Below are 25,363 nucleotides of genomic sequence, written 5' to 3'. Positions count from 1 at the left end.
AATAAAAGCAAAGTCCACCAATCAAACTTAATATGTGCTTAGACACGGTACTTTGAGCAAGTCATAGCCCATGGACAACGAATGTTATGCAATGGCTCTGAGTTCTTGTCAGTGACAAACAACACCTCTAAATTGCATTCAGCCATCTCTCTAAATTACATTCAGACATCACTATTGTCAATAGACAATGTATAAAAAATAATTATGTATTAGCATAATAATTAATCATGCTACAACATTAAAAAGCATGTCAATGTATGTAGGGCTCTCAAATGATCTTAAATCAACAACGACGGTTCCAAAAAATACAAAGTGAACCAAATAATAAAACACCTTCAAACATAACTTCAAATTATATTGTTAACTATGTTGACCAAACAAATAAACAAAAAACTAGGGTTTCATATTATTGATTCACAACTAATCTCTAGGTCCTAAAGAATCATCCCAATAGGGATATTAAATTCTTCACTAGACTAAAAAAAAAAAAAAATTCTACCCAATTAAGCCACCTTGCCTATAGGGCAATGACATAAGTCTCATTATTGAGCAATCTCCAATATATGCCTTGTTAGTCCCATATGCAGGCATGTCAAAAGCTAGTAGTATAAGTCTCAACTATTCGGTTAACTCATAAATAACAACATTAAGTTCTATATTTTAAATAAAATTAATTTCAAACATGAAACACAAGTCAATGGCCTAAATTACATAATGGAACTTCTAATGGATGTCAACACCATCCTAATTACTTTGAGAAAGCATCAAGCTAACAAACCAATTAAATCAGAACTTATAGACTTTCAGTTGATATAAGCCCAAAATCATACTAAACAAAGGTCAACATTCATGTTATCAAGCCTATCAATAAAAACAAAGTCCACCAATCAAACTTAATATGTGCTTAGACACAATACTTTGAGTAAGTCATAGCCCATGGACAACGAATGTTATGCAATTGCTCTGAGCTCTTGTCAGTAACAAACAGCACCTCAAAATCACATTCAGCCATCTCTCTAAATTACATTCAGCCATCACTATTGTCAATAGACAATGTATAAAAAATAATTTTGTATTAGCTTAATAATTAATCATGCTACAACATTAAAAAGAATGTCAATGAATGTAGGGCTCTCAAATGATCATAAATCGACAATGAGGGTTCCAAAAAACCTGAAGTAAACTAAATAATTAAACACCTTCACACATAACTTCAAATTATATTGTTAACTATGTTGACCAAACAAATAAACGAATAACTACGGTTTCATCTTATTGATTCACAACTAATCTCCAGGTCCTAAAGAATCATCCCAATAGGGATATTAAATTATTCACTAGATAAAAATAAAATTCTACCCAATTAGGCCACCTTGCCTATAAGGCAATGTCATAAGTCTCATTATAGAGCAATCTCCAATATATGCATTGTTAGTCCCATATGCAGGCATGTCAAAAGCTAGTACTGCTGCAAACCTGGATTCAAGAATTATAATTTTGATGATAGCAAATATTTTTGGCATGTTTCTCTATTACTATTATTACTGTACATCTGTTTTGGTTGCCATGCTACTAACTTTTCAGGTTCACAAGGTTAATTGTGAATCAAGTCAGCTCAAGATTGGGTTGATTAGGAACGAGTAAGTCTGTAAGTGTAATTCCAAGGGTTTTTCCTTTTCTTGAGTCACATGTAATAAGGTGGATCCTGATGATAATATAATCTTACACACACATACTTAGGGAGAGAAATTTTGTAAGTTTAAGGGTTTTTTGTTTTTTATCACATCGTACAGGACGATCCAAAATCGTCTTGGACAATCAGCTAAAAACAAAAACCCTAATTAGGGCTCCTATGTTAAGACAATTGAATTAAGCAAATCGTCTTAGACGATATTTACACCGTTCTGAACGATTTGCTCAAATAAAAAAGAATCAGCCGCCAAACTCTTTTAGGTATGATATTATTTTTAGAAATCGTACAGGACGATCCCATATCGTCCTGGATGATTTCATATCGTCCTGGACAATTCATTACAATCATGCCTAAATTAGTCAGGTGCTTAAAGAAAACAATTAAGATTTGATTGATCATATCGTCCTGGACGATCAGTTAGAAAAACCTTAGTTTCTCCTGGATCACCTGGACGACCATAACAATATGTTGAACGATCAGTAGAAATTCTCCATCGTCCAGGTGTATCTCTTGAATGACCAGAATGATGTGTTGGACAATAATCCCTGATTTTGAACTGAACGTACGGGACGATACGTTATGTTTCTTCATCGTCCAACATATATCTTCTGGACGACCAGAACGATGTGCTGGACGATATGTATAGTTTTGAACTAATCGTACAGGACGACATCCACATCATCCTAGACGATCAAAACAAACAAGGCTTCTAATCGTCCAACCCTCCCAGATCGTCATGGCCGAAAAGGTTGAAAATACACTGATCGTACAGGACGATCTGTCGATCACCCTAGACAATCTTTGATGGTAAGTTGCAAATTAAGACAAATTTTAAGCCTTTCTTTATAAGATCTCTTGGTTATTGTTGTTGAGATATTTTGCTGCTGTCCTAATCTAAGGGAGCCAAGAGAAGGAGAGGGAGAGCTTGGGGGGAGGGGGAGAGAGAGAGAGAGAGTTGAGAGAGAGAGGAGTTTGTGAGGGGTCACAAAGGTTGCTCCAAGCATGGATCCGAGTCGTCTTTTCCAGTCGTCGCCCATGGTTCCTTGGTGGCTCTAGGAAGATCTTCTTCAGCAATCGATCAAGATTCTCTGCCTGCTTCAGGAGGAAACAAAAGGAGTCTGGGTCCTCTGCCTCACCGGGATCAGTGGAAAGGAGTTGGCAAAGGCTTCTCCTCCTTGCTATGAGAGTAAAAGGAGAGTCACTGTGTTTTAGTGCAATACCCGGAGGAGAGGCTCCGGGGAGTGGATGTAGGTCAAGTTGACCGAACTACTATAAAATATGGTGTGCTCTTTCTTATTACATTTCCGCATTTTAATTTTCGCACTTTATTTTCATATGGATGATCATATGGTTTAATATTTTAAAATATTTCAAAAAGATCGTGCTTTTTGTTTAAGAATTTTTAAAACGACCAATTCAACCCTCCCCCCCTCCCCTCTTGGTTAGCCTCGGGCTAGTTCATAAGGGCTTAACAACCCTAACGAACTTTCAAGTACTATAAGTCTCAACCTTTTGATTAACTCATAAATAACAACATTAAGTTCTATATTTTAAATCAAATTAATTTCAAACATCAAACACAAGTCAATGACCTTAATGACATATAACGGACCTTCTAATGGATGTCAACACCATCCTAATTACTTTGAGTAAGCATCAAGCTAACAAACCAATAAAATCAAAACTTATAGACTTTCAGTCGATCTAAGCCCAAAATCATACTAAACAAATGTCATTATTCATGTTATCCAGACTATCAATAAAAACAAAGTCTACCAATCAAACTTAATATGTGCTAAGACACAGTACTCTACGCAAGTCATAGCCCTTGGATAACGAAAGCCATGCAATGGCTCTGAGCTCTTGTCAGTGACAAACGGCACCTCTAAATTACATTTAGCCATCCCTTTTAAATTACATTCAGCCATCACTATTGTCAATAGACAATGTATAAAAAATAATTATGTATTAGCTTAATAATTAATCATGCTACAACATTAAAAAGCATGTCAATGAATGTAGGGCTCTCAAATGATCTTAAATCGACAATGAGGGTTCCAAAAAACACGAAGTAAACCAAATAATTAAACACCTTCAAACATAACATCAAATTATATTGTTAACTATGTTGACCAAACAAATAAACGAATGACTAGGGTTTCATCTTATTGATTTCCAATTAATCTCTGGGTCCTAAAGAATCATCCCAATAGGGATATTAAATTCTTCACTAGATTAAAAAATAAAATTCTACCCAATTAGGCCACCTTGCCTATAGGGCAATGCCATAAGTCTCATTATTGAGCAATCTCCAAAAGCTAGTACTAGTTTCAACTTTTTGGCTAGCTCTAAAATAACAACATTAAGTTCTATATTTTAAATCAAATTAATTTCAAACATCAAACACAAGTCAATGACCTAAATGACATATAACTGACCTTCTAATGGATGTCAACACCATCCTAATTACTTTGAGTAAGCATCAAGCAAACAAACCAATTAAATCAAAACTTATAGACTTTCAATCGATGTAAGCCCAAAATCATACTAAACAAAGGTCAACATTCATGTTATCAAGCCTATCAATCAAGACAAAGTCCGCCAATCAAACTTAATATGTGCTTAGACACAATACTCTGAGCAAGTCATAACCTATGGACACGAACGTCACGCAATGGCTCTGAGCTCTTATCAGTGACAAACAGCACCTCTAAATTACATTCAACCATCCCTCACGCGCCCGAACAATTTAGTGAAAACTAGCATGGAAAGCCCTTTTCCAACACGTCAATGACAATACATCTACCCTAGTCCACTCAAGAAATGTGTGCAAAGGCAACCCATGGTTGCTAAAGATGCTCCTTAGAAGTTATGTTTCAAAGTCCTATGATGCTGGTCAACCAAGATAACATAATCATGAGATTTTGCTGGGTATATGCCCATCTTCATAACATTTCCCTACTAATTAACATTGAATCTAAAGACTAATTTAAGCCTAAAAATGGAGCCTAAGCACGCTTCTTAATTGAGAGTACTCTTCTAGTAGCAGGATTAATAATTACCAAGCTTTCACTCATCACAACACAAAGGCTTCGAAAGTTGGGGTGGAATTTCTCGAGTGATCACATAATTTGTTTTAACTAAAGTCCTGACTGATTTCAAAACATGTTCTTCCCTAATCATCAGAATAATTTATAAATCAATATAATTAATAAAATATAAGTTAAAAGGGGTGTTTGGCGATTCCACTTTTGTTATATGTGGCTCTTTGGTTGTTTTGTCAATTACTAGTATTCAAATACTTGCACTTATCAGGTTAACAAAAACCATAATTCATAGCAACTACTAACTAGCCAGGCATCATCCAGGAAAAATGCCTGGCCGAATGATAAAGACTCTGTAACTTCAATTAATATTTCATCTTAACTTCAGCCATAAGTTAAACTACAACAGAAAAATGAAGTAGATGAAGCTTCCATTCGCAAATATGAAAAGAATAAAAAAAAATCAAGAAATTACAAAACCATTTTGCTTAAGAATGGTTTTTTAAACTAGATTAAGCCTTGATGTGCATGCAATTACAATTAGCAAACAGTACTCAATATCAAAGCTCTTGGCAGGTTCCATTTGTCAACAGAAAGGCTAAATGAATCATTTTTATAAACACTGTGTGGGCTCCGAAAATTCGGCCCCGACCTCCGCCCGCATTGATTGTGCTTTTTCTTCGGCGAGGGAGTTTTAACGGAATAAGTTCCGGGGTAAATTTTGGAAGGCAGATGGGTTTGTAGATAAGACACTACCCAGAGATTTCGCCCTCATTTTGCGAGGACTTTATGATCTGAGTAATGGCGGGGTTGAATGTTTGTCTAAGGGGACAAATTTGAATCCACCTTAGCTAACAGAGGGCTTTGTGCCCTATCGATCATATCCTATTGATTCATATCTCAAGGATTTGATGCCACTAAGAAGCGTATCAGCTCTGGACATAACTTGTATTTCATGGTGCCATTTGGCGGCAAAACCACTCGGTTCAGAGGGCCTCGGGTCATAACCGTTTATCTTGCGGTGTCATTTGGCGGCAAAACCGCCGGTTAGAGGACATGTACCACGTCCTTATTGGCAGGAGATTGTTTGAGAATGGATCCTAGTTATATTTTCGACTAAGCATTTAGCTCTTTTGTGAGCTGAAGTAAATTTTAATTTGTCCACCTCGGCAAACTGTCGCAGAGGGTGGATGGATTTTGTTTTATGTCTTTGATGGATTGATTTAATTTTAAATATCTTTGTAATTTAGAATGATCTGGATTTCTTAGAATTTTGGGTTTTTGTAGGTATTTGGGTGGAGCTTTGAATTGTTTGAAATGAATTTTGAATATTTAGGAGACATTTGAAAATGTTTGGGAACCCCTCCGATTGAGATCTGCATTCAACACGACCATCATCGGGGTGTTTGGGGGCATTTTCATTTGTTGCTTGAACCTTGTCGACTCTGTCTGGCTGTCGACAGAGGATCGAATTTCGTATGTTTTATACCTTTGTTAGTGAATTCATATTATTATAGGCCTTGAAGGCCTAATATGAATATGTTAAAACAAATATACCAGTCGCCACAACCTTATATTTGTTTAATGGTTCGAACCCTGTCGACTCCTATCGATCGGTATAGAAGGATCGGGTTCGAACTTGAATTCACTTAAAACCCATCTGCCTTCCAAAATTTACCTCGGAACTTAGCTCGTTAAAACTCCCTCGCCGAATAAGAAATAGCGAGCGGAGGCCGGGGTCGAATTTTCGGAGCCCACACACATGTGTACCAATAACATGCAGGTGTTATAATTTCTTTTACCCCTTTTAGTGTACCTATGTGTATACAAACTATGGTGCACGTGCAGGGGTATTCTGCAATATTTGTAAACACCTTCTGTCCGCTTGTAAGGATGTTGCAGATCCGGTGGCGTGTTGTAGCAGCTTCTGGATCAGTGGTTTGCTGCTTTGTACAGGTAGACTGTCGTGCACTACTTGGATGATTTGTGCAGGTTGATTATAGTGCACTAACTAATCTCCTGCTTTTGTCGTAGGAGCTTGCACTTGTTGTAGTATTTCAATATTTGCACACAGACAATATGTTGGATGCACGACTACTGTTCATCAAGAAATTTGCAAACCTCCATAATCTTATCCAACTCAATGTTCATAACTTAGTTGAATTGAGATTCACTCAATCTTGATTTGAACTGGCTTTCTCTTTCCAAAACTCGTATAGAAATCAATAAGTGCTTTATCAATTATGTCGTCTTCCTTGTTCTCTGTTATTGGCTTGAAGAACCCATCACTTCTACCTTGGATGATTGTATCCCTACCAATGCCTTATACTTCAAAATCAGTGACCAGTATTTTGAATCAATAACTTGCCTTTTTCACTGCATTACTGATTCTGACATATGGAATGTGGAATGGATCTTTGGTATCAACTTATGATCATTAGCACCTAATGTGTTATCATCAACTTTGATTTGCAAATATGTTACTGTATCTATATCACAGAATAATCCATTATAGATCTTTTGTATTTATCCGTAGATAACACGCCATATGTATGACAAGTCTTCTTTTATAATTCGTAGGCATTTACTACTGTATTTATTTGTAAGCTAGCTCATATCCATAAGAGACTGTTGTATGCATCTATAAGCAAGTGCAGTCCTTTGATTATTTGTGGGACACTATGTTTCTTGCATGACCTCTTGATGTCATTGAGAGTTTGTATGTCAGCTTGTGTTGGTTGTAGGAGAGTCAAATTTCGACTTGAACTTAGTATGCGATCTTCAAACATTTCTTCTTTGTACTACCACTCTCTTTCTTTACATATGCATATAGGAGATATTATCGTTTGCGTATGATTGATTAAATATTGTGGCTTGCCATAAAATTTCATTTGGAATTCCTTGATCAGCACAAGCTTTATGCTCATTTATATCCACTTGAATGATTAAGATTCGCTTAGATCTCAATTATTTATTCATCGATCCAAGGTTTGGTTCTACATACTCCATTCAAGTTCCTTAGAGCTTATATTCACCCAAGTCGAGCTCTTTGTGATCCATATCGTTCAAGTTATCTACACTGTCCAAATCAATTTCATTGTAGTTATCCCGAGTTACAATCTTGAGTCATTATTCTTTCAAGTTTAAATCGAAGTCTTCTGCAATGTCTTTGCAAGTGCCTTTTTATTTGAGCTAGGTTTAGCTCGTTTCACCTTAGTTTAGGCTTGATTTTGTATAGTTTGTTAAGTCCAAGCTTTCTGTGTCCAAAGTTTTGTTCAAGTCATATGCAAGTTTGGCTCAAGTTTGAATCAAAGTCCATTATCATTTGATATGAATCAAGTCCATGTCCTTTGCAGTTTGTTCAAGTCCCCCGAATCCTCAAGTTCAAAATTGATTTTAGTTCAATTTCATTTTACTTGGGTTCAATTCTTTATTAATTCATTTAGATTTTGTTCAAAAGTCCAAGTACAAGTCCTTCGTTGTTCTTTTGAGTTCAAACAGGTCCGAGTACAGTCATGTTTTCACCCGAAATTTCGGTAGCCTACCGGCATCTCCCCCGTTTAGGAGAAAACTACGAGAAAATAGGACCTTTCCACCACGCGCAATAAAGGCGTGTATGGTAGGTGTCCTCAAACGAGGACATCGCGGCCGTGATTTTTCCTCCCACCATGCGCAATAAAGGCGTGTATGAGGTCTTTGACGGTACCTGTTTAAAAGACATAATTTGCTTTCCCCCCGCTCGGAGGTACTTATGAGTGACCCCAGCTCGTCGTAGGCGCCACACCGGGGTCCCATCCCACCACGCGCAATAAATGCGTGTATAGGCGATTTTCCGGTGCGCCACAAACGCCGAAGTAGAGTTTAGGTGATTGCCCGCCTCGTCATAGGCGTCGGACCGGGGTCCCATCCCACCACGCGCAATAAAGGCGTGTATAGGCGGTTTTTCGGTCCGCCGCATACAACGAAAGCGAGAATATGAGTTTAGGAAGTCCGTACCTTCGCGAGGTTTGTCGGTAGTGGAGGCTCGAGGATCGAGAGAGAGAGAGAGGGCAATTTCTTTTCTTTTTATATTAATTGCAATTAATATCAATTAATTATAATTATTTAATAAATTAGTTTTAATTAATCACTTTAATTATAATTAATTAAGATAATTAATTAAATCTTATTAAAAATAATTAGATCATAAATTCATAATTTAATTTTATAATTAATTATAAACTCATTGATATTAATTAATTTTAATAAATCATAATTAATCGATAATAATTAATAATAATTATATTTTATAAAGTATAATAAATTAAAATTAATTTTAATCAAATTTAATTATAATTAATTAAATTTAATTATAATTATTTTGATTAAAATCAATTTGTAATTAATTATAAAAAACATGATTATTAAAAATAATAATTCTAACTAATTATAATTAAAATGACACAATTATAATTAAATATAATTATTTTATTTATAATATTTTTTTTTTATTTACACCCCTCGGTTTGGCAGAATTACGGGATTTGGCCGAAGCAGAGCGCGTGAGAGGGAGAGAGTTACCTTCGCAGCAACCAGAGCTCCCATGTTGCTTCCGATCAAACCGAGAGGGAGAGTCGTGAAGTGAGCGAAGTCGAGCGGCCACAAGGAGCCGGAGGAGCGCGTGAAAGGTAGGAAATTACCCTCATAGCCAACGAGCTCCCCGTGTTGCTTCCGATCGGACAAGAAGGGCGGCTCGAGTAGCTGGACCTTTGGCTGGATCAAGGTAGGGGAAATCCCTCTCTCTCTCTCTCTCTCTCTCTCTCTCTCTCTCTCTCTCTCTCTCTCTCTCTCTCTGGACAGAGGGGATCGGCTCGGGCTACAGGCGCTGGTGGTCGGGAGTTGGGAAGAAGAAATGGCAGAGAGGGGTTGGGGTTCTTGAGATCGGCACAGTGGAGTTCGTATGAGAGGAGCGGTGCTTCAGCTCCGTTCGCTCGGTATTTAAAGACCCGAATGGGAGTGGGATCGAGGGATCGACGCAGGATTTTTGTAGAAATCCCAGAACGGCGCCGGATGTATAGTGGTATTGCGGGATTTTGGCAGAATTTGCGGGATTTAGCAGAGGTAATTTGCAGGTATTTTGATCTTTTTTTTTGTTTCATTGGTTAATACTTAGAGGTCAACACACAGCCACATTCATCTTGGTGGAAAGACTCAGCTACTGTCTAGACGATTTAAGGACTAACGGAACCAGCACCATGGTTGAAAAAACAGGTGCAACACTTGTCGCAAGAGCACAAAATTTTTATCTAGAATAATGGAGACTTGCCTTCATATCTAACAAATGGTGTTGTAAATGAAAATAATGATAATTATGAGTGATTAATAGCTTTTTTAATTTATTATTTAGTTAGTAGATAAGTAGAATGTTCAACTCATTATCTCTTTATTTTTATTTATTTGAAATCGGCTTTTGTTAGGCTTGAATTCAAATGAACCAAAGACAAATATAATATTCATGAATGAGCCGAACAGGAATATATGAAAATTTGAACAAGCTTATCATGAACACATAACAAACTCACTCAAGCTCTACTTGTTAACACCCTAATGATAGTGGCGCTTATTATCATTATGAATAAAAAGAAGAAAATAGAAAAAAATAAAAAATAAAAAAGATAGAAAAAAAGTGTTCTAACATACAGCCGCTGATGAACTAAGCCCGGAGCTGTCAAGACCATCTGATCCAGAAATGAAACCAATGATGCCCTGCCATATTTTCACAATATGGGAAACAACAAGATTGGTTAGAATCCAAAATCTCAATAAAGTTTCATAAATCTGATCTATGTGCAAAAGACCAACAATTATGGCCATTTTAGAGGAACAAACCGGCAGCCTCACAATCACCTATTATGTAAATTTAGTCCAGTGCACTCAAACCACTTGAACCTATCTTATTACAATGGATCGGTTTCTACAATTAAAATGAAAAATGAACTTGAATATAATAATTAATTGATAGGATATAAAAACTCTCCAGTAAATAGCTGATGTATTTATAGATGGGTTTTCTAAAGAAAAAAAAAAAAGATCTTCCATATATGATCATAATTGTCAAAAATCCATCAAATTGTCAATCCGCAAACATGGGCTTCACTACCATAAAATTCCCTAAGAATATGTTCTGTCGGCTGCATCATAATCTTATTGCTCGTGTGCTCATTAAGAACATTTACAGCATGCTTGGCATTCCATTGCAGGGGGTACTTTTAAGTTATTTTAGAGCATCTTGATAAACACACCGCCTTATAAAAAATGTGAAAACTCCATTAGGATCAAACAACAAGACATAGTACAAGGAGATGATGACATTCTCAATATTTCAGAGGGCAGCTTTATATATGCATCGGTATCAATATTTCAACTTTGGCAGAAGATCACCTTGGTCCATTAATCTTGTGCGATGCTCCCGTTTATGTTCACAAAACACTAAATCCACTAAAAGTTTGGCTTTCAGGTCTAATGTCAACAACAAGATATACTTTAAGCCACTTAACAATTTTTGGTATATAGAAATTACTAACCAACAACAACAACAAGTGGGGTCAGCCACATGAGTCATTTTTCTCAATTGTGTCATATTAGGAGTCAAATTATCATCTAAATCTAATAAAGAAATGTCATTTCTGATATTTTCTAACCAAGTCTAAGGCGTTTCTTAACATAAGTCAAATCTAATAAATTTGCTTTCCTAACCAGGTCATCGGAATGCTGTCGTTTTATGTGAACAAACCATCTAAGGCAACTCTCTAATATTATCTTCCGCTAGAGCTACTCCAACCTTTTGACATATATGCTCATTTCGTATCCTGCCTCTAAGAGTAAAGCAACTCAACCACCTAAGCATCCTCATCTTTACAACACTTAACTTAATATTATACTTCTCTTTTAATGGCCAACATTTTGCACCATAAAGCATTGCAAGTCTCGCTACCATCTTATAGAATTTTCCCTTAAGTTTGAGAGGGACTTTCTATCACACAACAAGCTCGATGCATTCCTCCACTTCAACAATCTAACTTGAATTCTACTAATAATATCCCCATCTAATAGAAATGACTAACCAAATGGACTTAAATAAAAGAGAAGAGTATTAATCTTCCATGAGCCTATTCAGACCAGCCAAGTACACTGATCTACTAAAGTCCAAAATCCAAATAATGTCTTATCTTCAGGACAAACCCTCTTAAGCATTGGCTTTTCAATAAGAAAACCAAAGAAAAAATAAAAAGAGCCAAAAAACTTGATGAATTTTTTTCATAAAATACTGTTGACATTCTACCACATATAAAGCCCATATGAATGACAAAACGTATCAGTGACTACTAAGATGAATCTTGATCACACAAAAGGATTGCTTAGATTAATTATCAGAACTGGCTAGGACCTTAAGAAGCTTAAATTTAATAAAAAGGTGATTTTCACCTCGTTCAACTTCTTTCCTGTCTTTTGCAAAGCATAAAGAGCTCCTCTTGCATAACATCCCCAACTAGAATCTTTTTCTTTAACAGGCATTGAGCTCCTTGGGAGTTGTTCTTCGTCAACTCTGTAATAGTGCAAAAAAATAAGTTCGAATGTTGGCTCTTATAAGAGCAAGGATGTCCTATTAAGAAAACAAAAGACAACAACTGAAAAGGAGTCAGAGGAGAGAATGGATATTGATGATTCAATATAACAAAGATTATTCATAGCATAGAAAACCAAAATCAGTGTTTTTATCGTTCAAATGTTTCTTGCTATCCAGCATTTAAATTGTCCTCTATCATTGAATCCAAACAACAGGATTTGATCACAAAATGCAGCCAACCAAATAGAGAGTTATTTCAATTAAAGCATCAAAGTTCAATTTTCTTCTCAACAGGCTTAAAAATAACTTCAAGGGAAACAAAACAAAGTCACAGTCCTGAAGCAAAATGTTACCAAGGCTGCAATAGTTTCAGGTTTCCGATTAATGTTAAGGAGAAGTTACAGTTTCACCAGCTACACTAGAAAGTATCTGTCCAAAACAGCATCTCCAAAATCAAGAACAATAATTGGCTGGCAATAAAGAGATATTTATATTGTAAGATTTTCACATATTCATTTGGGGGATTTACTTCATGCCAAAAAATTCTTATATATTTACACCCCTAACACCTAAATCTTTGAAATTACTTGCATAACACCCAAGTATCTAACTTACATCAAACATTTGCATAAAAACATGCATTTTATTTTAAACAAGTTAATGTTACCGAAATTTTTTATGTAATTTAGATATTAGATATTTAAATATATAAGAATTTATGAAATTTATGTAAATTCCCTTGTTCATTTTCATTCATGCCAGAGGAGTTTGAATGTTATATTTATGACTTCGTTAAAGATACAAGGTAGAATTAAGCTCTGTAAAGACAGCTGAAAGCAGCTGATAAAAAAACATCGCCCAAGTTAATGGCCCTTTATCTACACACAACCATAAAAACATGAATGCAGGCACACACAACGTTATATATATATGATTGTGTGAGCACATGCATACGGAGCAATGATTATCTCCATTATGATCTGGAGATCTTAGGTTAAAGTCAAAAAATACAAACCCTCTGCACAATGTTGGGGTAAGAGTACATCAATCTACACAAGCATGCTAAATGATAATTCTAACTTTCACTTTTCTCATGCTTATCAACAGAGGAATTGACAGGATGTCTTTACCTGAATTTCACGTCCCCTGCAAATTGCCCAGAGCGCAATACAACCTAATACAAAAAACACATTATAAAAATACAGATAAATACTGGAAAAGGACATCATTTTCAAACTCAGGAACTCTTGCAAATTAAAACAACATGACAGTAGAAAAATTAAGTACATCAGAGATTGAACAGAAACAATAGAGTTATAACTCAGTGCATTAGCTTGCAAATATAATAGAAACATACCGAATATACAATATAATTTTAAAATAGAAATATAGAATGACTATAAAATATAAAAATAATAATATCTTGTAGAAAGAATGTGATGCAGCATGAACAGTAAGTGATTGCTGCAGGCAGAAGTAGTGTAGAAAGCTCACTGTTAGAAGTTTCAGCCATGCAACATCACCTAGATTTAAACAGTAATCAGTTTGAGGGTTGTTGAACAGAAGCTAGGCCAAGTTTATGGGTTACACAGTAGAGAATTAGGTTTTTAAGCGAAAAAGAAATTGACGCAGTCTAAATCAGGGCCAAATCAACCCATAAAAGCCCAACTGGCCACAGATCAATTTAAAAAAAAAAAAAATCAAACTATGCTACAACCGAGCTAATTTGACCAATATTCAACCATTTTTATAATCATAATTAATTATGACCAAATTTTCAATCACTTTTAATTGATTCATTTTTATTAGATTGAATAATTCTTTCAAATAAATTTACGTTTGAATATTTGGATAATATTTGGCTTGATCTGCAGATAAAATTAGATTGAATTTAAATAATAACCTAATCCTTACAACCCTATTCTTATAAATAGAACCCATGATTTGTAATTGAATTATTTATTAGATTTGGAGTTTCCTCTGTGTTGGATGGTTAGGTAGCCTCCTCCTTGGAGAGATTCTAATGAACCAATTTGGCCAACCCTCTTCACCATGAAAAAATAAAACCCTAGCCCTCCTTGATTAATCCCTATTATTATTAACTTTAGTCACCAATCATCAATACAGCAACACCATAACACCTTCAATTCTCCCACAATGATCACTACCATTTAGGAAGTAATGCTTTCCATTGAAAATAGTAGAGGAACCCAAACTAGAGCCACTTGTTGTGGAGAAAATAGAGAATTCTTCCATAATGAGACTATGGTCAGAACATGAGTAGTCTTCATTCTATAAAATCTAAAAGTTGGGTTGACAAGTTAAGGAACCAATCGAATATAAGTGAAGTACTCATGCTTCACTGTTCTTGAAAGCAAAGAAATTTTTTCTTATTCACGCACTGACACAATTGTAATTGAAGCAATAGACCTGGAATCTCCAAAAGCAAAATAAAGTTTTCACAAAGCAAAGTTCCAGCAAGGATTAACATGAAAAATAAAATCAATATGCTGGAAACCAAATCACAAAAGAAAATCAGCAGTAGACACAATTTCTGAATGATATTCATACCTGACGATCACAAGAAGGAACAAAAGCCAGAATTATTCCTTTATTGACTGTCATGGCCAAGACAGTTCCACCCTGCAGAAAATATAGTATTAGCATACCAAATCTCATAATGTACAGTATATATCATACGCATTAAGTAGGTTATTCACATGTGAAATTGCATCCGTATTTGATGAAAAAACGGTAAATTGACAACCAAAGACATTGCTATAAGAATAAATTAAAAAGCAGAAGAAAAGCACTTTATAACTTCGCGGCAGAATCAATCGAAATATCTACAACTAAAAATCACATGTAACAAGTTGAGCCCATCAAATGGGCATAGCCACCAGAAAAAAAAATCGACCAAATTCTAGATGATCTGATAAAATGAAATTTCTATATTTAGATAGGCCGGAATAAAAAAAAAAAGTACGGCATATATAAGTTGAAGGACTAGAGTATGATAAATTTGTACTTTGGAGTAATGTTAGAGTAATGTAATAGCTGGTGCTACACGATCTGCTCTTGCTGTTTGTAGTACTTATGCTCCTAACAAGGTTACAAGTAATCCATATGGAATGAATTTGATATGACGTCAAAATTCATTAAAAAAAAAATCATAAATCTTTCAAGTACATTGAACAGGACCAATATTCTTCAACATGACGAGGTACTCAATATGAGCACTCTTTCAGTAATAATTAATTGTTGCTGGGCCTTTTAATGCTTCCTTCATGTACCACCTATAGAATCATGATACAATTGCATCTATTTTGACATTATCCGATTCAAGGTAATCCACTGAATTTTTGCATTTTAAATCATTATGCATGTGTATAATATTTTGTATGTATGTGTAAGTCTGCATATGTTCTGAAACGAGTCCCTGTAGTTGCTTGCAAATTCTGAAAATCTAAATATTTTCCCCTGAGGCTTCGCGGAGCCGAAGTGGGTGGCACTACAGCATTGAGCTCTCTAAAATTTTGGAAATTAATTAAGTGCAGCAGCACTTAGAGTGGCATTATGGGCTCCCAGAGGGAGCAATGTTACGCGCATGATTGGGCGTCGCGACACTCGGCCGAATTTTAATATAAAAAGATCATTTTCTACTAAACCATTTCTTTTCCGCCAAATCAAGGCAACCAGCTAAAGAGAGAGTAGGAGGAATTCTAGATGGAGAAAGTTTATTTCGGTCCAGTTCGGGTTATTTTCTGTTGTCAGGTCAATTTTGAAAGTTGTCTGACTCGAGGTAGGTTGCATTTTGCTTATGTAAATTTTTAATAATTAGATGATTTTGAAAATTTTCTTATCTAAAATATAAGTTCTTGTGGCTGAACTGAAATAACTTTTAAACGGAAAAACTTTCACCGCATAACTTTGGATATGTTATTGAGAACATAGTGTTGGACATTTAAATATTTTTGTATAACATTTTCGCCCGATATTTTTAATATGTTTCTATTCTAAAACTATAAGGAAATATTCATGTAATGAAAAATAGTATTGTAGAACAATTAAACCTCTAAAATATAGTTCAACAAAATCAATGGTAATCTAGTATAATTATGAGTCGGTAAGTTTTATGATAGGAAATGCTTGAAATCAAGTAATTCCTAGCCAAAACTGAAGCGGAACAAGGGAAAAACTGCTGTCACCAGCAGTGGACAGCAGCTTTACACAGGAAAACAGTGAGGAAAAGCAAGAAAATTGAGATCCAACGCAAGCAAAGGCTAGTATTTTATTAGTAGACGAATAAAATAGTAAAGATACAATTTGTTCTTCAATTCGAGCGGAAGAACGTACTCTCCAAAGTCTCCGGCGAAGCCAAGAGCCCAAAACAAAACCTAGATCTCAAAGAGAAAACACCAATTCAAGATGATCCCTAATTCTCTCATAACTCTCTAATTAAAGCAAAATGAAAGATACAAATTACATAAACACCCTCCTCATTCAAAAATTCCCTCCAACAAAACGCTCAAAATCCGCCTAGCCCACTTCCTTCGTCCGCCGTTTCTGCGATCGGCGGGTTCCACCCGGCTCTGGACCGCCGGGTGTAGAACCGGACTGGTCCAGCCGGGACCGGTCCAATGTTACGCGTAACATTTTAGCTACACTATTGAGTGTGATTGCTAAAATGTTGGTCGTGGAATTCAGTAAGTTATATCTATGGAATTCTATTGCGAAAATTTTGAATGTGCTAAGAGCACTGGAAGGCCTGAGGGTAAGTAATTTTGAATGGGAGGCATAAGGGTTTTGCTGTTCTGAATGGGAGATCTAAGGGATGAGGTTATGTTACATTCTATTATGTATTGTGTATTTATTTATATTCCATTCAGTATACTTTACAATCTGTTTAACATATTGCGCTATGAATTTTATAATATGTTTAGTTATATGTAAAATCTTGTACTGTTTTAACAACACTACTATAAGTCTGTTATTAAGATTGTAATAACTATTTTATTTAAAGTATTGGTTTTTGCAATGATTAAGAAATAGTTTGGATAATGAATCTGCTGAGCTGTGTTAGCTCAGTTTATATTTTGCATTTTATTTTCAAGTCAGGGGAAAGGAAAAGGGTCGATTGAGTAGCTAAGGCCGATTTTCTAGGTTGTCTGGTGTATAGGTACATTTTTCTATTTTTGTTTTAGATTTTTTAATAGTCTTTGCATTTCTGTATTTCCTACCCTATGTCTAACTATTGTCAAGGACTATTATAGCGGGAATCTATACTGTATACTTTCGTGGAAGAGTAAATTTATGTATTATGGAAAAAAATAAAAGTTATAATTTTTGTTATCCTAAAAGAAATATGATGTTTCTCCAAATAAAAAATCTTGCTCTATTTTGTTATGCCTCTATTCTATCACCATCCAACACAGTGTGACCTATATTTGTGGGTCATATCAAATTGGGTTGACACTCCATGTATACTCACTTATACTAGTATGCCAAAGTTTACAAATTTAATCATATTGCTACTACGAATCTCCTTGTATTCATATAAATCTCAATTCAAAAACTTAAAAGAACTAACTCAAAGATCCTTGAAACATCATAAGCACCCCTGTCCAACCAAAAGAAAAAAATAAATGAAATGAAAAACAAAAACAAATGAACAATTACTTGGAAATAATGCTCTTCATGTGATCCTAAGAAAATATGAGACAACTTAAGAAATTAGATTCACGTGCATACAAAAAATCTTCCTAAATTCTTAAGTAAATGCAAATCCAGCCTCTTAGAATGTCATAGAGCATTTAATAATCTTACTCCAGCTTTCTAGATCTCAATTAACAAAGCCAATACTGATTAGCCCAAAATGTGAGAATTGTTCCATCCAAGGCTACATTTATGAAGAGAACAATAGTTTAACATAGTTGCTACCATCCATAACACTTTTTCCAAGGTAAGCATGCACAAGGAAAAGAAAAATTTAACTTAGTTTCAAAAAACATAATTAAACCCAAGCCGTTACACCTCAGTCAAGCGCATGCAAAAGAAAGTAAACTAAAAATACGAAAGACTTAGTAACCTGGTGATCAATGTGAGCTCCTAGCGGGCAGATTCTGTACGGAGAGATAACAACCCTCACATCTGCAACATCTCTTCCGCTCATTTCAGCAACCTTCTTCTTCGCGTCAGAAAGCTGGAACCGGAAAAAGTCACAAGTTAGTTCCCCCCACCAACATAAATATACCACATAATGCAACTCACAGTTCAAAGCCAATGCAGCAGAAGATGCCATTGCTCAAATCCGTACACAAGAAAGAACAGATCTAAGGGCAGAGAACAGAGCAAATTACAGCAAAAGGACCCAACTTCACAACTTCAAGCACTGGCGACACTCCATACCCAAATTAACCGAATAAACCCAAAATATGGAGATGAGACATTAGCAAATATCGACACCATGTGAACAATATCGTCGTGTTAAAATGGAAAAGAGATCAATAATATCCCCACGTGAGTAAGGCATTAGTGGATAAAAATACATTAGAGAATCGGAAAAGCAAGAAGAATTTAATACCAGTTGGAGCGGGGATCTCACCTCCGCAGCGCTGGGCCAAGAAGATGCTCCCATTTTGCCTAGACAGCAAATCGTACCACCAATGGAGTCCTGTAATCGGTGCCCCTGTAATCAGGCTGAGCTTTCTTGTTCACGTGGGAAGACGCCAAGAACGCCACAAAAGAGGAAAATGAGAGGCGTAGTTATAAATTACTGAGGAACCGACAATGTGCGTGTGATCTCTGTCGCTTAAATATCTCTCGGGTTTTTTACGGCTGAAAGAATTTTAGGAGCTGTTTGGCAACAAGGGGATTTAACTTTAATATGAATTAGTATAAATCTGACTTTAGTAAATTTATACTTTAAATTCTAAAAATTATTTTTCAAGAAAGTTATTAAATTTTGTTAAATTTCATAAAATTATTTGACAATATAATCTAGAATTTAAGGTGATTGATTCATTTAAAAATTAATTTTAATCTTAATTACTATCAATTAATTATAATGAAAAATAATATAATTAAAATTTTGTTTAACTATCAAATAATTTAATTACTAATTATCAAACTAATTATTAAGTATTTGATATCTAATTATATTGATAATTACCTAATTAATAAGTTAATTATTTTTTAAAATAACTATGTAACTAGTACTTCTAATAATGATTTTATTATTTATTTAAAATTTGTTTAATTAGTTTTAATTATTAATAATATTATTAATTATTTCATTAACCACTTAAATATTGTACTACTAACTAATAATTTAATTATTATTTATAATGTTAATCATACAATTAATTATTCTATTTCAAAGTCTAATTCCTAAGCTAATTATATTCATTTTAATTACAAATTATACAACTAATTATTTAATTAATCTTAATTAGATTACTTAATTACACTACTAACTAAAATAATAATTATTTAATTAAGTGAATTAATTATTAATATTTTAGAGGCCACCTAGGATTTGCTAATTATACTATAATTATGCTAAATTAGATTAATTACTAATTTAGATGGAGGCTATCTAGGGTTGCTTTTAATCTTCTCCATTTCTTCATTATTGTTGCTTTTCCTCATCGCAAGTCATTCGTTGTTGCTTAGGCCTCACGTCCTTCACGTGAAATAATGTAATAACCTATTGTATGAAATGAATTTATTTCAAAAACATGATGGTTCTGAAGTAGAGCATTGAGGTGCTAGGCCACTAATAATATTTTTATATATATTTAATATAAATATTTCTGCCTCATCTCACCTCCTTCCTCACTTGGTTGTTTGGTTCGGAAGAAATTGAAGTACGAGAAGAAGAGAAAGGAGAAAGAAAGGCATTTGGGTCATAATTGTCTGTCATTACTGCTAAGGATTTTAATTTATTCGTTGTAAGTATCACTTACTCATATTTTCAATGTTTTTAATTTCTACGAATTGTACTTCTTTTACATTTTACCAAAAATGTATTATCTCATGATCTCTTAAGCTTTCACCGTTTAACTTTTGATATGTTATAGATTTGATCATTCTGAACAATTTGATATGATTTTATTGTATATTCATCGATTAAATCTATGTATATGAATTTTCATGTGATGTGTAGGGAAGAAATATACTAAAAATGGAGTGTACTAATATGACTGATATGTATTAGAATGTACTATTGGTACTAGTGAAATGATGTACTGATTGAAATCAAATATATGATATGATAACCCCACGTGATACTCTACTAATTCATGTGATTCATTAATGGGAGGCACAAGGAGCTAGAGATTATCTGGGAGTTATAAGGAGTCGGGGCGACTAATTAATGTGATTAAAGGGGGGTTATAAGGAGTACACTGATTGGAAGTCATTATGGGTGATTGATTAGGAGTCACAAGTACAGGAGCAATATACTCTTAAGATACCCTCACATTAATATCTAATAGAATATTGATTCACTGATATAATTGATTGCATGTAATACATGCAAACTCAAGATAACCTCATCTTGATGTTAGATGGTTATACTTATGTTAAAATTTCTACTAATACTGATTTTTTTATTGATGTTAATTGTTGTTACTGATATTGATTATTGATATTGATAATGATTACTGATATGGATATTGTTTATTGATAATGACACTGACACTGATTACTGATTTTTGATATTGATCTTGATTACTAATATTATTACTAATACAATTCGATCTGTTATTAATACTAAATATTATTATTAATATTGTGACTATAACTGATAGATTGATGTGAGTTGAATATATGATAAGATTGAATAAAATTTATTGAGTGATAAAGATCAACTGACTAATTGATTGATTAGAGTTTATGATGGAAGAATGAAATAGTACTGACTAAGGTATGATATGTTATTGACTAATTATTGATACATATAACCGATATAGGTATATTTATGCATATATTTTTATAAGATTTATAGCATATTATTTTCTTTTACCTTGCATTGATTTTAGTAGTAAGATTTTGATTACTTGTTGGGTTATGTGCTCAGTATGTAGTTTTATATATTTTTAAAAACCGGTAAGGATCATCTGATATGAGGCATCAACAAACATTCATAATTTTTTTGTTGTTCATAAGAAATTGAGAAACTCTAGTTAAATGATTAAAATAAAATATAGATATAATTCTTCTAATATATATCCTAGAGTGTGACAAAATGGTATCATAGTAATGATTAATGGATGAATTAAAATATAATTAGAGCTTATGAGTAGAATAGAGACCGTACATGCAGAATAGAAATGGGATTTTGTTTTACATGCATGAATACGAGTTGCAGACATAATTTTATCTTAACAATTTGTTTAACTATTCATGCATAAGAAAATGAATTCACTGATATGATTTTGTGTTCTTTTATCCATCTCAAAGTTATGTTTTCTGACTTTTTTTTTTTGTTACGATTTGATGTGAATTTTTATTTATAATAAGTTGACTTGAGTTTAAAATTTTATTTTAAGCATGCTCTCTCTCTCTCTCTCTCTAACTAATATAGAAATGTTGAGGATAATATTTTTCGAAGATGGAGAGATTGTAATAACTTAAAAGTATGAAATGAATTTATTTAAAAAAAAGTGAAGTAGAGTGCTATGGTGTTAGGCCATTAATAGTAAGTTTATATATTTTTTATTATAAATATCTCTGCCTTACCTACCACCTCCCTCGTTTTATTATCTGGTCAGGAAGAAATTGGAGGAGAAGAAGATAAAAGAGAGACAGAAAGATCATTGGGTCATATTTGACCGTCGTTCTTGTTAATAATTTTATTATAGTTGTTATAAGTGACTAATATCTTACTAATATTTTTAATGGTTTGATTTATACATATTTTATCTATTTTAAATTTATCAAAAATACATTACTCATGATCTCATAACTTTCATCGTTTAACTTTTGATATGTTATATATTTTATCATTATGAATAGTTTGATATGATTTTGTTGTATTTTTATTTGTTAAACCAGTGTATATGAATTTATATGAAAATGAGTAGGGAAAAAGTATATTGAAAATGAAATGTACTTATATGAGTGATATATACTGGAATGTACTACTAGTACTATTGAAATGATGTATTCATTGATATCAAATATATAATATGATAATCTCACTTGATACTCTACTATCACTGATGGGAGTCATATGAAGTTGGAGATTTATTATGAGTTATAAAGAGTCAGCGTGATTGATTTACGTGATTCAAGTGGAGTTATAAAGAGTACATTGATTTGAAGCCGTAAGGGATGACTGATTGGGAGTCATACGTACATGAGCAATACCTCGAATAATTTAAGATAATCATTCTAGTGTCAGATATGCGATACATAGATTCTCGAAATTGCATTATTGATGGTGGTTAATGTTACTGACACTGATTATTGATATTGATACTACTACTGACACTGATTACTAATTTTTTATAATGGTATTGATTATTGATATTGTTACTGATACAATTATATTACTCATATTAAATATTGTTATTGATACTATGAATATAAATAACATATTGATGCGAGTTGAATGGATGGTAAGATTGAATGAAATTGATTGAGTGATAAAGATCAATTGACTAATTGATTGATTAGAATTTATGATGGAAGAATAAAATAGAATTGACTAAGATATGATATGTTATATAGTGATTATTGAGATAGATAATATGTATAGATACATTAATGCATATATATTTTTATATGATTTATAGCATATTATCTTGCCTTGATTTTAGTTGTAAGATTTTAATTACTTACTATGTTATGTGCTCATTGAGTAGTTTTACATATCTCAAAAAAGGAAAATAATAATCCTATGATTTGATGCATAATTATTTCTATTTTTTATAAGAAATTTGTAAGCTCTAGTTAAATGGCTAAAATAAAAACATGTATAATTCTTCCAATATAAATCATGAGATGCGACAAGTAGTGTGTTAAAAGAGTCACTAAAGAAGCTTTTTTGCTTCCTCCAATGTTGGATCGAAAGTCACAATGGGAGCTTGTTCGCTGCGAAGGTAACCATCTTTCTCCACAAGGACGTCACACGAGTCACAAATCCCTTAAATCCATCGAACTACGAGATTTAGTAAATCTAGGATTTATAGCAAAAAATGCTAAATTCATATTTATGCGGGATACGAATTTACAGCGGCCAATTTTTCCATTTGGCAGAATTTAGTATCAATTTATAAGCATAAACCATACTTAAATTGCACTACCAAATAGCCCCTTGAAAGGTAACTTGATTTACTAAAAATAAATGTAAAATACAATACCAATGTTTTTTAAATAATTTAAATTATTTGGACGAATGTATATAATTTACTTAATTATTTGTTATTTAATTTAAAATAGCAATAAAATAAATATAGCATAATGTCCAATGATTGTGATTCTTTACGGCTAGCGGCAGCCAACAATGGATGGACGTCCTACAAGAATGGTGGTGGGTGGCAGTTGGTTCCGATGGTGGTGACATCCATTAATTGGTGGCCTATAGCAAGTGACGGAAGGTGGACAATGACAACAACTGGCAGTAGCAGACGGGTGATGCTGGCAACAACTGCAATTAATGGCATATATTTTACAATTTATTTGGAAATCAATAAAATGTTAATAATTTTAAAATACACAAAAATTGAACTATATGATAAATTTCAAATACTTTAAAATTTTACTCTTCTATTTATTTTACCTTTAATCAAACACCAATATTTTTAAAACCTCTGGACGTGGAATACTTTAAACCCCTCTTCAAACCAAATAACCCTAACTATAATTTAGGGCATTTATAGGCATAATCCTTAAAATTATTTCGCATCTAAATTTTATTGCTTAGAGTTTTCAGATACACTCACCCAATCTCACTAGTGAGCCCATCGTGGCCTTCTCCACACACTGCCTAAACCCATTAATGCCTTTGCCAGTATTGCAGGAACTTTTATTTGGTCCGGTGCAAGGATGTAGAGGAAGGTTCGGTTTTAGGCAAAAAAGCGCCTGTACCGAGGTGTACCGAGTTTTTTCTAAAAACTCGGTACACCTCGGTACAGACGTTTTTTTGTCTAAAACCGAAACTTCCTCTGCGTACGTTCACTGGACAGAATAAAAGTTCGTATTGCAGGGCCCATTAATGCCTTATTCGTTGTGTCTGTCAATGCCATTCTCATTGTATTTCTCACAGCCATCAATTCTTTCCCTTGCAAACTCCATATCGATGGGTTGGATAAAAGATTTCCCTAAACACCACTTGAAGCCATTAATGTCTTTGCCTGCAAGTTCCGTGTGATTTTTTTTTTAATTGTCGAGGAGAGAATATTACGGGCGGTCTCTGGACCATCCAGAGGTGAATCCGGACGTGCCACGTCACTCGGATGCATCGGGCATCGGGTGACGTGGCGCGCCCGGATCCGCCTCCGAACGAATCCGAACGCCGCACGTAATAATTTTCCGAGAGCAAGGGCCAAGGAGACCAATGGTGAAGTGCATTTAAAATGGTATTAGTTTAAAATGGTATTAGTTTCAATTATAGATTTTTTATATCAATAATTCTATATAACTAACTAGATTAGTTGTCAATGTTTATATTCCACAAGTCATTGGGCCATATTTTGAACATTGTTTTCATTAGAAAATTAATTTAATCACAATTAGTACTACAACTAAGTGGCATTACAATCTATATAAATATTTTACATAATTGATTTCTTGATATTTCTTTAAGATAGATGGTAGCTCATATTAAGTATGCATGTTATTAATTTAACTATTATTTTTTTGCATATTAGAAATTTACCCTCAAAAGCATGTTATTCTTCAAGTATCTCATCCTTTACATGCTAGAAAAAAAATAAGATAATATTTAATTATTTATATGCAATACAAATCAATTTTAAATTAATATAATTTATCTAGGTTGACCATACCATT

The 25,363-nt window shown here is 33.8% G+C and overlaps 1 protein-coding gene across 4 annotated transcripts in view; it reads right to left on the bottom strand.

Moving 5' to 3' along the window:
- LOC110108982 (galacturonokinase) overlaps positions 1-19,125 on the bottom strand; it is a 64,305-nt gene extending 45,180 nt beyond the window's left edge. The window contains exons 1-6 of one of the 4 annotated variants that reach the window (XM_020839855.2): positions 18,927-19,125; positions 18,432-18,545; positions 14,915-14,986; positions 13,474-13,517; positions 12,202-12,322; positions 10,417-10,482 (exon numbers count right to left, since the gene is read on the bottom strand). In XM_020839855.2, coding sequence (XP_020695514.1) covers positions 10,417-10,482; positions 12,202-12,322; positions 13,474-13,517; positions 14,915-14,986; positions 18,432-18,545; positions 18,927-18,980 — 471 coding nt within the window. In that variant the 5' untranslated portion in view covers positions 18,981-19,125. Of the gene's footprint in view, positions 1-10,416; positions 10,483-12,201; positions 12,323-13,473; positions 13,518-14,914; positions 14,987-18,431; positions 18,546-18,613; positions 18,650-18,702; positions 18,807-18,926 lie in introns of those variants that run through there. The other 3 variants (XM_020839856.2, XM_020839859.2, XM_020839858.2) reach the window with 3 other exon arrangements.
- Positions 19,126-25,363: the final 6,238 nt, after the last annotated feature.

Source organism: Dendrobium catenatum, unplaced genomic scaffold (genome assembly GCF_001605985.2).
Source record: "Dendrobium catenatum unplaced genomic scaffold, ASM160598v2 original_scaffold_71536, whole genome shotgun sequence".
Taxonomy (NCBI): Eukaryota; Viridiplantae; Streptophyta; class Magnoliopsida; order Asparagales; family Orchidaceae; genus Dendrobium; species Dendrobium catenatum.
The sequence above is the reverse complement of the archived record's forward strand: the minus strand, read 5'-3'. Positions and strand labels throughout refer to the sequence as shown.